The sequence below is a fragment of the Emydura macquarii genome, unplaced genomic scaffold, assembly GCF_026122565.2.
Source record: "Emydura macquarii macquarii isolate MOO-44397 ecotype Brisbane River unplaced genomic scaffold, CSIRO-AGI_Emac_v2 contig_312, whole genome shotgun sequence".
Taxonomy (NCBI): domain Eukaryota; kingdom Metazoa; phylum Chordata; order Testudines; family Chelidae; genus Emydura; species Emydura macquarii.
The window spans coordinates 10,266,220-10,279,984 of NW_027130449.1; the positions used below are offsets into that span (position 1 = coordinate 10,266,220).

At 53.1% G+C, this 13,765-nt stretch overlaps 1 protein-coding gene and 1 long non-coding RNA gene across 4 annotated transcripts in view; one reads left to right on the top strand and one right to left on the bottom strand.

Moving 5' to 3' along the window:
• The window catches only part of USP2 (ubiquitin specific peptidase 2), a 47,736-nt gene that overhangs the window by 23,408 nt on the left and 10,563 nt on the right, over positions 1-13,765 (top strand). For all 3 annotated transcript variants that reach the window (XM_067565036.1, XM_067565046.1, XM_067565054.1), the window contains 2 exons: positions 3,278-3,328; positions 9,962-10,082. In XM_067565036.1, coding sequence (XP_067421137.1) covers positions 3,278-3,328; positions 9,962-10,082 — 172 coding nt within the window. The remainder of the gene's footprint in view (positions 1-3,277; positions 3,329-9,961; positions 10,083-13,765) is intronic.
• Positions 10,032-11,467, bottom strand: LOC137164299 (uncharacterized). The gene is made up of 2 exons (XR_010922990.1): positions 11,138-11,467; positions 10,032-10,560 (listed from the first exon to the last, which is right to left on the bottom strand). It is a non-coding gene; the product is annotated as an uncharacterized lncRNA (long non-coding RNA).

The window sequence follows — 13,765 nt, forward strand, 5'->3', positions numbered from 1 at the left end:
GCTGGCGTCTGGAGAGCTACGGCCCAGCCTGCCCAGGTGGGAGGGGAGGTCCAGCACCTGCTGGGCTCCCAGCTCTCCTCCTCCTGTCCGCAGGGGCAGGCTGGGCTAGCGGTTAGAGCAGGGAGTCAGGATGCTTGGTTCTAGCCTCTGCTCCGGGAGGGAGTGAGGTCTAGTGGTTGGAGCGCAGCGCAGGGATTCAGGAGTCATGGGTTCTATGCCGTGCTGCCACTGACTCTCTGCGGCCTTGGCCAAGTCCTTTCCCCTCCATGTGTCTGTTGCCCCGTCGGTTCAGTGGGGATGATGATCCTGTAGTTCTCTGCTCCCCCGGTTTTGGCTCCTGGTCCCAGCCAAGTTGGGCACTTGCCACCCATTCCTCCGCCTACCCCTGCTCTCTTGTTCTTTCTGATGACACGGCCAGGCCGCGTCAGTTTTAACTGGCCCAGCTGCTGGAGTGTGTCACTCGTCCGTGGGCTCGTCCGGCTGGGGGGGAGGGGGTGCCAGGGCATTGTTGGAAGGGAACTCGTGCCACTGGGGTGCTAGCTGGCAGAACAAGCTCACATTGGCTCTGCCTCGCTGAGGGAGTCGGAGCACTGCTGTGAGGAAGATCACAGCGCTGTCGCTCTGGATGGCAGGGAGGCTGGCGGCCTCGATGCTCAGGTTGCCGTTCGATGAGCGTGCTTTATGCAGATAGATGGAGTTCCCAAGTTATGCTCGCCTGCCGCTCGCTCAGCCAGAGAGTTTCCTGCTGAACGGGGCTCTCCCTGCTGCCTGAACGGGGGGCCCTCCGGGCACCCAGTTTGGGTGGGTGGGTGAAAGCAGTGCCAGGAAGTTTCTCTCACATCCTAGTTCAGTATTACAGGCAATGGGGATCCCCTGCCTGGGGCCCTCTGGGTGTGGCCGCCCTCTGTCAGTGCCAGCTGCACGGCTTCTTGGTCAGACAATGAGTTTGTCTCCTGCACCGGTGCATGGTCTCAGTCCCAGTGGGGTTGCGGCTCAGCGCCGGTGCATGGGGTGCAGCGCACCGTGATCCTGGCTGGCTGTCTCCTTCGTGGGAGAGAGGGGCTTTGTCCACCCGGGGGTCTCCAAGCACCTTGCAGCTAGCCTCACAACACCCCTGCAGAACAGGGCCGCGCTGGAGAGTCCACGCCGCATTGTAAACCTGGCCTGACAACTGCCGGATTCGGCCTCTCCTGGCCGTGCTGACGTGTCCAGGTTGCACTGCACAGGCCTTCCCCCTCGGGTCTCTGGTGTGAGCTGCGTCCACACTGCAAAATGGCAGGGCTTAGGCCTGAGTCACGGCAGGACTGGGTCTCGGACCCACTCCCTAGATGGGTCCTAGGACCCAGGTCCCGAGGCCATGCTGACCCGACGCAGACTGATATGTGTGTGTGTGTGTGTGTGAGTCGGAGCCCGGGGTTAGTGTGCTGTGTAGATCTAGTTCAAGACGGGTAGAGCGGATGCAGCCGGGGCACAGCACGGTTTGATGACCAGCGTGCTGTCTGTGTATCCCAGGTTCCCGTCTGACCCCATGACCGCAGTACCTGCGCGCCTCCCCATCTTTAATGCATCGTCAGCACGCCCTGGGAGGTCGGCAGAGCTGTCATCCCACAGGACAGATGGCGACTGAGGCCGGGACAGGCCCAGCCTGCATCCTCCCAGCAGAGTGGGAAGGTTCCCAGGCCGAGAGCAGGCAAAGCAACTCCTGGTTTTAGCCTCAGCCAGGCCAGGCTAAAAGCCCCTCCATGCTCAGGAGAGAGGGGTTTGTGTGTGGAGGGGGGGTGAGGGGCGACTCCAGAGTGAACTCTGCAGTGTAGACAGGCCCCAGGGGCACATCTGCACTGCAGCAGGGTGTGAGCGCCCCAGCCTGGGCAGACAGACTAACCCAGACACATTCAGAACAGCCGTGTGGCCGTGGCGGCTTTGGCTGAGGCTCCGGCTAGCCACCAACACCTGGCTGCTGTTCTTAGCACGCTGGCTCGAACCCCGCTGCAGGGCAGATGCGCCCCCAGGGACCTGCCCGAGTTCGCGCCAGGAGTTTGAGGCAGAGCTGGGAACCTGCATCTCTAACCACTGGGCCCATCCTTCCTCACGAGAGGCGGGGGATCTCTTTGGGCTGCTGTACATTCCAGCCACCCCCGGCCAGGCCTCCGAGGACTGGAAATCCAGGCACAAGGGATCAGCTGTCTGGCGATTGCTTTCGCCTCCGGCCTGGAGAACTCTGCTCCCCTGGGAGCTCTGGGTGCAGTCAGGGGAGTGGGAGGAGACAGGCAAGAGATGAAAGGCTGCGCAGGACTTTGAGCCCATGCCAGTCAGCGGCGGGACCGGGCTTTGTGTCTGGAGGAATTTCTGGACTGTGCCCTCGAAGCAAGGGTCTGAGGAATCCTGAATTAATGAGATCCTGGGAGGAAGCCCAATTACCCTGCCCCTCGTCAGGCTGGGGGCAGGGCAGGGCAGGCCGGCAGGGCAACACTGTTCCTCTCCCCACTGCTCTCCCCTCCCTGCTCCCAAGGGACGGTGGCTTGGCCACCACTCCTCTGAGCAGCTGAATCGGGGCCCATTTAATCTGAACCCCCCCCCCCCAAGCCTGATAGTAGGCTGTTACCCTGTATGTTCACCAGCCACTAGAGGGGGACACTGTTCACTCCGCCAGGCTCCTATACACGCATGGTCCCCCAGCATGTTCTGGCACCTGGATTCATGACCATTGGGCGGAATGGCACATGTCCTGCTGCCATGAGGGTTAAAGTCCCCCCTCGATGGTGGAAGCGGGTGCAGGGGAAGCCTCTCCCGACTCAGCAGGAGGTGCTTTTTGAAGTGAAGTTTTAAATGGGATGCGTACCCTGAGCAGAGAACAGGAAATCAGGCTTCCTGGGTTCCCTTCCCAGCTCTGCCACTGACTCACCATGTGGCCTTGGCCAGGTGAGTGGCCCGCCTAGTGCCTCAGTTTCCCCATCTGTAAAATGGAGATCATGACACAGGCCTGTGCCACAGGGAAGAGTCAGTGAGTGTCTGTAAAGGGCTGCCACTTGGTTTACTCTTAGCCTGGATCTTTGAATGGACGTTGAGGGGGGCAGAGAAGGTTACAGAGGGTCAAGAAGGGCCATAGGCCCCCTAGCTCTCCGATCACTGCTCCCCTTACTGTGGCTGCAGGTCTCCCTCTGCTCCCCACTGTGTTTTGCATGTGGCTGCATCTGCAAGGGGTTCTAGATTGACTGACTGCCCGCGAACCGCCCAAGCCCTGCCGTTGATCTGCCCCCCTTGTATTTTTTCTTTGCAGAGCTCCAAGACAGTGCAGGGTCTGACCGGCCTCCGCAACCTCGGAAACACAGTGAGTCCCTTCCCCGCGGTGTGTGTCTTCTGTGCCCTCCTCCCCCGCGCCACGCCCCCCTTCCCCGCACGCTCGCTGGGGTCACCCTGGAGACATGGCAACTGGGGAGCCCTGGCCCGCTTTGTCAGGCTCCTGCAGCCGGTCGCCGTCACCCACCCACGCCGAGCCGCTGCGGCCCTTCCCTGACGCGCGCCCGGCCCCACCCACCGCCCTGACTCATGCACCCCTAGCTGCAGAGGGCCTTCTCAGTTCCTGCCCATGCTAGGAACTCCGGTCCACCCAGCCCACCCACCAGCCAGCTCTTCTGCAACCACTTCCGGCAGCCGCCCCGCTGAGCAACTCTTCCCACCCAGCCCCCAGCCCTCACTTCCGTTCCACTCACCCACAGAAAGAGGAACCCCAAGCGTCCGCAGGCAATCCCCCACCCACGCGCTGAGAGCCAGGCGATCCCCAGCACCCACCCCCGGGAGCTGAGCGCCCCAGGTTGCCCTTTCCATGCACCCAGCGGGCCGTGTGCACATGCCCAGCGCCTACCCTCGGGGCCGAGCGTCCTGGGATCTGCAGCACCTCCCGCTCCCCCAGGGGCTGAGGAGCCCGGGGCCCGCTCTCAGTGCTTTTCCTTCTCCCCGCTGGGGAGGCGTTAACCACGGGGAAAGGGCCAGTTTGCAAACTTCCTTCCCCTGCGGCTCGTCAGCAGGTGCCAAGAGCTGGCATCACTAACGAGGGCGGGAGAGGGCAGTAAAGCCTGGCCATGCTGCTTGCCCGGTGGTGGCTCTGGGCGCACCTGGCTCTCGGTGTTCACGGCGGGCCGATGAACACCCTCGCATCCCACATCCCACCCCCGAGCCGGGCCAGGGGTCCGTCCCTTGCCCATCTGATGCTTTGCAGTTGCAGGGCAGCGGAGCCCTCTCCTGAGCCTGCCGACAGGAGCAAGGCCCAGGAAGGTGTTGGCATGTGGACATCTGTGCACATGGGACTCACCCCAGACCCACCAGTCCCAGACCACCCAGCCACAGTCAGATGGGAGCTGCTTTCTGTCCCTGCCGCCTCAGCGTGGATTGGAGCCAGCAGCTGCGTGGTACTGAGATGCCATGAGCATAAAAATGTAGAACTGGAAGGGAGCTTGATAGATCGTCCAGTCCAGTCCCCTGCGCTGAGGCAGGACTAAGTATCATCTAGACCAGCCCTGGCAGGTGATTGTCTAACCTGTTCTTAAAAACCTCCAGTGATGGAGATTCCACAGCCTCCCTAGGCAATTTGTTCCAGTGTTTAACTGTCCTGAGCGTTAAAAGCTTTTCCCTCATGTCTAACCTAAATCTCCCTTGTAGCAATTTAAGCCCTTTACTTCTTGTCCTGCCCTCAGTGGATAAGGCAAACAATTCATTACCCTCCTCTTTATAACAACCTTTTACGTACTTCTGTCCTCCTTCAGTCTCCTCTTCTCCCAACTAAACAAACCCCATTTTTTCAATCTTTTCTGGTAGGTCAACTCTTCTAGACATCGCGTCATTCTTTTTGCTCTCTTCTGGACCTTCTCCAATTTGTCCACATCTTTCCTGAAATATGGTGCCCGCCATGAGACACAATACTCCAGTTGAGCCTTATCAGTACTGCGTACAGTGAAAGAATTATTTCCCAGGTCTTGCTTACATCCCAGAATGATGCTTGCTTTCTTTTTGCAACAGTGCGACACTCTTAACTCACTTAGTGTGTGATCTAGGATAACTCGCAGATCCTTTTCTGCAATACTCCTTCCTAGACACTCATTTGTATTTGTGCAATTGATTATTCCTTCCTAAGTGTGGTATTTTGCATTTGTCCTTATTGACTTTCATCCTATTTATTTCAGACCATTTTTCCAGTTTGTCAAGCTTATTGTGAATTCTAATCCTGTCCTCCAAAGGGCTTGTAACCCCTCCCAACTTGGTATTAACTGCAGACTGTGTGTGTGTACTCTGCCATTTTCCAAATCATTTATGAAGATATTGAATAGAACTGGACCCAGATATGCCTTTTCAGCTTGACTGCAAACCATTGATAACTACTCTGAATATGGTTTTCGAATCAGGTGTGCACCCACTGTATAGTGAAAAGTTCCAGAGGGGTAGCCGTGTTAGTCTGTATACAGCAAAAATAATGAGAGTTCTGTAGCACTTTAAAGACTAACAAATTTAATTTCTGCAGGCATAAGCTTTCATGGACTGTAACCCACTTCATCAGATGTAAGGAATAGAAATCAGATTGGGGGTATATATATACACACATCTAAGGTTAAGGAACAACAATGGGGAAGTTATGTATAAGCAAAGTCCATTCAGTTAGAGTAGTAGAGGCCTATTCACAACCATTGATTAGAAGGTGAGAATGTGTGAATAGTGACAATTACGTCTTGTAATGAGAGAACCATTCCAAGTCCCTCTTTAGACCCAGTCTGATTGTATCAAGTTTGCAGATGAGTTCCAGTTCTGCAGTTTCTCTTTGAGGTCTGTTTTGAAGTTTTTTTGTAGAAGTATGGCAACTTTCAAATCAGTTACAGAGTGTCCTGGGAGGTTGAAGTGTTCTCCGACTGGTTTATAGATGTTACCATTTTTATGTCTGATTTGTGTCCATTTATTCTTTTGCATAGTGACAGTCTGGTTTGGCCACTGTACATGGCAGAGGGGCATTGCTGGCACATGATGGCATATATAACATTAGAGATGTGCAGGTGAATGAGCTTCCTATGATGTGGCTAGGAACTGTGATGGTGTCACTAAAATTGATGCCTAATCTGTGTTAACTGTTACATTTTAGGGGTATGCAAATTGATTGTTTGCTTATTTCCTCAGTTATCTTTATGGGTACCACATTTAAAATGATTGCTCTAGAATTCCCAGGGTTGTCCTCATTTGCCTTTGTTCAGATAAGTACTATATTTGCTGTTTTCTAGTCCTCAGGGATTGCTTCTCTTCTTTGAGTTCTCCATCACTAATGTCTCAGCTCTCTTCAGCCAATTCATCAAGTATTCTGGGATGTATTTTATTAGGCCCTGCCTTGGGGGAGGGGGGGAATCTCGCTTGTTTAAGTAATTAACTTGTTCTTCCCTCTTTTAGCCACAGCTCCTACCCCATTTACACTGCTGTTCACTACGTTAGTCAAACAAACAAAAAGGACATTTAACACTTGAGCCACTGCTGTGTTTTCTGGTATTGTCTTTCCTGCCTGATTAGGTAACAGGCCTACCCTGTCCTTAGTCTTTCTCTTGCTTGTAATGCAGCTGTAAGATGTTTTCTTGTTACCTTTTATGGCTCTAGCTTGTTTAATCTCCTTGTGTGCCTTGGTCTTCCTAATTTTGGCCCTACCTGCTTGTGTTTTAATATTCATCCTTCATAATTTGACCTCATTTGCATTGTTCTATGACTTGAGTTTCTGCTCATTGAAGATGTCCCGAGTAAGCCTGTGTGGTCTCTTACCATACTTCCTATTTTTCCTACACGGGGGGATAGTTTGCTTGTGTGCCCTTAATGTCTCTTTAAAAGAATCAATGCTCCTGAACTCTTCCCTTACACTTGCTTCCCCTGGGATTTCACCCACCAATTCTGAGTTTGCTCAATCCTGGTCTTTATTCTGCTGTTCTCCTTCCTCCCATCCTTGGAGTCATGAACTATCATTTCATGATCCTTTCACCTAAGCTGCCTTCCACCTGCAAATTCTCCGCCACTTTGATCCTCTTTGTCAGGATCAAATCTAGACCAGCCGCTGCCCTAGCCCTTTTCACCACCTTCTGCACTAAGAAACGGTCTCCGCTGCATTCCAAGAACTCGTTGGATAATCTGTGCCCTGCGGTTTTATTTTCCAAGCAAGTGTCCAGCTAGTTGAAGTCCCCCATCACCACCAAGTGCTGCTTTGGATGATTTTATTTAAAGAAGCCTCACCCACCTCTCCTTCCTGGTGAGATGGTCTCTAGTAGCCCTCTGCCATGACATCCTTGTTTTTTACCCCTTTGATCTTTACCCAGAGACTTTGAACAGGTCTGACTCCCACTTCTACCCCCCCTTCACTGTAAGTGTAGATATCTTTGCTATACAAGGCAACACCTGCTCCCTTTTCCTCCCCATCTATTGTTCCTGTTGAAGAACAATGTTCCAGTTGTGAATTTTCCAATCTAATGTCATAGTGGTGACTATTCCAGATCTTCCTGTTTAGTCTCCATACTTCTGTCATTATCATACAGCCAGTTGAGTGTTCATTAGATTTCCCCTCTAGTCTCTCCTTTGTCCCTACGCTGATTGACCATGTTCCTCCCACATTCTGACCCTTCTCCCAGGTCTCCATGTTTTGGATTTATCTGTCTCCTGCCACCATGGGACCTTGTTTAAAGCCCACCTCACTAGGTTAGCCAGTATAGAGTCAGAGATGATACTCCTCTTCCTCATTAGGCAGACCCCTTCTCTGCTCAGCAGTTCCTCTCGGAACAGCATCCTATGGTCAAGGAAGCTGAAGGTCTCCTAGTGATACGAGCTGTGCTTTCACCTCCAGATGTGTCTCTGCCCAGGCCCCTATGTTACTCTCCCACTAGGGTACCCCACCTTTACGGCTCAAGGCTTAACCCAATTAAGGCACCCCCACCCTTTCCCAGGCCGTAGGGCTCTGGGGGAAGGCACCTACCCTTACCCAATTCACTCTAGGGCTCAGGGTCACCCATTTCCAGGCCATAGGACTCTGGGTATAACCTGGTTAATTGAAGTACCCACCCTTTCCCAATTCATAGGGCTCCAAGTGTAACTCTATGGGATTGCAGGATCTTTTACCAGTGAAGGAGCCTTACACAGTAATATCCTTAATCTATTTATTAACAATTACCAAACAGAACACACGCTAAGCATACAATGCTCACCACTCCAAATAAGGCAGACAAACGTCTCCTGGTGGCCAATCAGGATTAAATCTGGGGACTCCAGCTTCTGCAGGATATGGTGGGCAGGGTGTTGAGGTCTGGCAGCTCTGATCTTCTTGGGCTGTGTCCTGGAGTTAAGTTCCAAAGACCTTCCTTTTGGACCTCAGTTTATATAGTTAAACCTTGGGTCTTGCTTCGCTATACCTTAACCAATCCCTTTAAACTCAGGTCCTACAAAACACCCATTTTAGCCCATTACAAAGAAGTCCTTTACCAAGCATATCCCACCTTAATTTAAATAATGCACACTTAGTTATGCAAGCGAGGGAAACAATGAACCAGACAAGTGAGAGAGAGAGAGAGAGAGAGAACTGGGTACCATAAAGACAAATAAGTGTCGATTTTACAACCACAACTGATCAGTGATTCCTTTCCAGACAGAATGCTTTCAAACCAAGTTCTTTATCATCTCAAAATTGCTTTACCTGGTGGTGGTAGGTACTATTAGGACAATAGCACCTGTTTAGCAGCCTGCTATTACATGGTTTGAAAGTCATTTCAGGAATGTGACGATAGGACGATCTGCTATTTAGATTCCGGCTGCTGCCTCTCCTGGTAGGGCTGCTACTGCTTAGCCAAAAAACCAAGGCACAGACCTCCCCAATCCTTCCAGTCAAGGGGTTGGTGTAAGAACGCTACCTGTTCTCCCAGCTCCTTCACCACCACGCCTAGAGCCCAGTCGTCACCTCTGACGTGAGGAGGGTCAGATTTCGCGGCATCATGAGCGCCCACATGGAGGAGCACAAGGGGGTGGTAGTCAGAGGGCCAGATGGTCCTTGGCAGTCCTTCCATGTGTCTCGAATTTGGGCCCCCGGCAGGTAGCACCCCCTCCCCGAGGGCCAGGTCAGGCCAGCAGGTGAATGGCTCTGCCCTCCGTAGAAGGGAGTCAGCCACCACAATCTTTCCTCTTGGGGGTGGTGGCCCCCCATTCTCCCAGCCTTGGGGGTGCATGGCTTCTCTGCCACCTTTGGGGGAGATGCCTTGGCCCTCATTACCTGGTTTTTAGCTCCATGGACAGGCTGGGTGCAGGAGTGGAGCGGTTTCCTCCTCCCCTGGTGGATTGTGTGCATGTTTTCAATGAATTCCTTGGTGCATGGATGCTCCTCAGCCTAGCCACTTCCTGTAGCTCTCCCTCCCCCTGCTTCCTGAGAGATTCTACCACGGGACACCTCTCACTGAATGGTCCCCCCGCCTGGCCTTCTGTGATGGGGAAATGCAAGCCACAGTCTCTGCAGATCCAGACCAGGATCCAAGTAGAGGTGCCTATGCTCAGGTTCAGGAGGAGGAGCCAGGAGCAGGATGGCATTAGCCATGCAGCCTTTCCAGATCATGCTGATTATATTCTCTGACAAACACCCTCTCCACCGCCCCGTTCATGTGGTACAAACTGCCTGGAGCTGCAGACTGCTCCGGCTGAGTTACAGCCCTGCTCTTTGGCTGGGTGCAAGGGGGGGATCCCCACACATTTCTGTTTGGGTGGGCAGTACCCCCCCTCCCATCTGGAGAAGGCTGACAGCCCCTGCTCTAGACAGATCAGACAAGATGATCCATCTCTGCAGTGATGCAGCCTGATATACCAGCCTGAGATGGGCTTTCCCAGCGCCCTCAGCCCAGACACCCCTTTCCCAGGGATTTCCCCCACAGCTGGGTCTGTCCTGTCTCCTGTTGCCATGGTTTCTCTTCTGCTTCCTCCCCAGTGTTTCATGAACTCGATCCTGCAGTGTCTGAGCAATACGAAGGTGCTCCGGGACTACTGCCTGCAGAACCAGTACGTGCAGGACCTCAACAGCGGCCGCATGCACACTGCGCTCATGGCAGGTAAGGGGGAGCTGGGCGCCTGCCCCCAGCACTGGGAGAACCCAGAGCGATTCCCAGTGCTCCACCGAGCCCAGCCCTTTGACAGTTCAGGGGCTGAACCATGCCCACCACACTGTTCCCCTCTGGTGAGGGGCCCTGTCTGAATTGGGCTCCAGGCCTCTCAGCCCTCTGACTCCATGTCACTGGGGCTCAGGTTACCTGGCACAAGATTTTCCCCACACAATTCCCCCCCCGATATAAGAGTCATGCTGGCTCTTTCCTTCACATCCCCTGCCAGCTGGCCCTTGCCCTCGGTGACCCCTTTGCTACACCCTCACTAGTCTAGACCCATTTGGGGGCACAAAGTGGTAAACCCTTCAGCTAGAAAAATGTTGTTGCTGGCACATAGCTGGTGGTCGTGAGCAGCGTGTTTGTAGATGCTGGCAGTGGTGCAGTTTTCCTAGAGCACGTGATGTGTAAAAGTTGCTGGGCTGCCAATCTGAAAAACAAAAAAAAAATCACAAGGCCAGAACTTGAAAAGTCTTAAGTTTGACCAAAATTGGCAGAAAACTAATGCACTTGCTAATGCAACTGTATGCTCAAAATAGTACTGTTTTGGAAAGTTCGGGACATACTTAGCCCCAGGTGATTTATTTTAATGCATTTTCCTCTACTTGTTTGCCTGTGGTCTGTAGTCACATGACAGTATGAGCTTGTTTACCATGTAATGTGTCAAAATGGGTCATTTGTAGAATGGACAAATGAGAAAAGTGTTACATGTCCTGTTTTTAGGAGTTGTGAAGATAGGAAGAGCCCTACCCTTAACATCAAAAACGTGTTCTATTTATCTGCTTGTAAGGACTATTAGAAGGGCTGTAAGAGTCTTGTAGGAATCTTATGTGATTAACAAAGTATAACCATGTACTCTTATGTAACCACTACATAGAACTATTGAATGTCTAATGCAACCCCTCTCCTCCAAGCTATATTTACTCACAAAAATATTCTCCGTAATTTGCAGCTAGTTGAAACATTTCTACTCCCCCTCAGAATCTATCCGAGCGTTCAATACTTACCCCATCAGTTGCATGCATCGGCGCACACCACCTCTTCCCTGGGGCATTAGCCTCGCCTCCTTGCATAGGTGTTCTCCGAGTCCGTGCACAAAGGGGAGGGCTTCTGGAGCAAGAGGTCCCACGCTACCCACCACCCAGCCGGTGCTGGCAGGAGACTCTTCAAAGCTGAACTGTTCCAGGATTCCATGTGGGCTGATCATTTACACGTTTCAGGTGCTGCTGAAGGAGGCCATTGGTGGCCATTTCTCACTTGTTTTGTTCTTCTTAGCAAACACCTCCTATCCAGAGATGCTTGCTTTGTACCACAGCAAAGCTGCAATGAGAGAGGCTGTTGCCTATGGAAAAAAACTGCAGTTGGGTTGGACTGTAGTTACCTGCCTTCAGCGCTTGCTAGTGATACTGAGCAAGGGCTACTTGATTCAGCTACTGCTTTGTTTTCCATTAACTCTCTGGCTAGTCAGGTCTGTCTGTGCCATGAATGCAAAGTCATGGTCCTAATTTATAAAGCCATCAGGCAGAGACGTAGCTGCCCCCTAGATGGGGGATGTGTGACTGTGAGGTTTCCCCTCAAACCTGCTCACGCAGTAAGTAATGTGAGGAGGTTGATAAAAGAACAGGTGGGTTACTGACACCACGGCAGATACTTCACACTCATTCTTGGGATGGGAAATAATCACTTGTCTTCTGCACAAAACTAAGGGGAGGAGGGGGACGACAAATGAGCAGTGTTCACATAGAACGTCTCTCCCTAGCCTTCCCCTGACCTGACCAGCACCCACCTCCAAACTGCACTAATCCAAACATTGCTAGACTTTCACCTTGGTGCTGCAGGGCACGCCCCTGCATGTGCACACACAGTTAAACTTCCACAGTGCTTGAATGCTCAGAGACTGTCAGATGGGGTTGGACATGTGCGCGCTAGTAGAAGGCCTTGGGTAATATTTGGGGGCATGGTCAAGGGGTTCCTAACCTACAGCTCTCCCCCCCACACATGCAAACAACCTGGGATTATTTTGAAAGTGCTCTAAAATGCAATTGCCGAGCCAGACTGGCTTGGAAAACAGGTCTGCCAGGGGAAGCTGCAGAGGAGCATCCAAGGTACAGTTTGGGGGTCATCTGGTGACTAGAGCCTCCCCTTTCCCCCAACCCATTTTGACAAGGGGGCACACTACTCAAGGAGCTCCAGCAGCGTTAGCTGGAGGCCCAGCCAGCGTGAATGCAGCAGGCTCACTGTGTTGAGCTGGGGAGTGAACGCAGAATGAGAGAGTTCAGTAGAGGCCACAGACACAACCCAGGTGTTGCAGGGTAAGCCCCCACCCTCCGGAGAGGGAGATAGCAGGATGAGAGGGCTGCATGGCACCCCCCACAAATGCAGTGCACCTGACTTGTCCCTCCCCAGCCAGGGGTCAACCTTCCACCCCAGCGCTAGGCAGCCCGAGTCAGTAAGCCACCCGCAGGGCAGGGCTATGCAGGTCACAGTCTACGGCAATAGCAGGGGAAGTGCATTCCTTTGCAGTCTGGTGCTCAGGCAGGGGGTTGCTATCACCCTAAAGAAGATAGCAGATAGGATAGGGGGGACCCAGACCCACCCAATTCTACCACCCAAGGCCCTGTCCACATCAGGGGTGGCCCCCACCCAGGTCACCAGGGATCCCACCTCAACATGCTGGCCTGCCCCAGGCAGAAAGTCACACTCAGCCTATGCCTTTGGGCCACATCCTACCATTTCCCCTGCCACTGTCATCGGAGTCTCCTCACATCAGCATCTTGCTGGCTGTAAGCTTCCAGACCATCAATGGCATCCCACAGGTCTTGGTCTGGTTCTCCAGAGTCTCTAATTCCTCCAATTCAGAAGCTGACACAGCTCACAGCCAAGAGCTCCTGCCGCGCATCCTTCCTCCTTTATGGCCTTGTATGAATGAGGCAGGCCGCTCCCTTTTATCCTAGGGCAGCAGAGTCTGGGGGTGGGACTTCCGCCGCCCACAGAATATGGTTAACTCTTTCAGTGCAGGGCAAGCACACCCCCTCACACCAGGATTCAGGGGCACAAATGAGGCGCACGCAAACCCAGAGCCACAAAGACACTAAAGGGCATAAATCCCAGTTTTAGGCACCACTCTGAGCCACAAAATTCCTGCTCAGCTGCCCCCTATTTCTTCAGGCCCCTGAACAGACCTGGCACAAAGGTTTTTGCTCTAACATTTCCCTGGCTCCCTGCCAATGGGATGGTTGCCACAGAGCCCAGTGCAAAACCCTGCTGAACAGGCAGACTGGGGATTTGAACCCCATTCTTCGATAATCCAGGTGACTATCCTAACTCTTCAAATCTTGTTCCCGGCGCGGGTGTCGGAGTCTTTTCCTTTTGACGCTGCTCCTCTTTCGCTACATATTAACCGGAAGTGGGCTGCCTTACAGAGCGCTCGCTGCCCCGGGGGTTAGAGCGCTTGCCTAGGGCGTGGCTGAGCCTGGTTCGAATCCCCCTCCGCCGCCTCGCGGGAGGCAGTCTGGCCTGTGAAATGGGAGCCCTCGTACTGGAGCAAGGGGCGTTTTGCAGGCCCTCTTGCTGCTTTTTACTAAAGTGTTATTGCGGATTTACGCAAAACGCCCCCCTCTCTCTTGTCCCCTGTG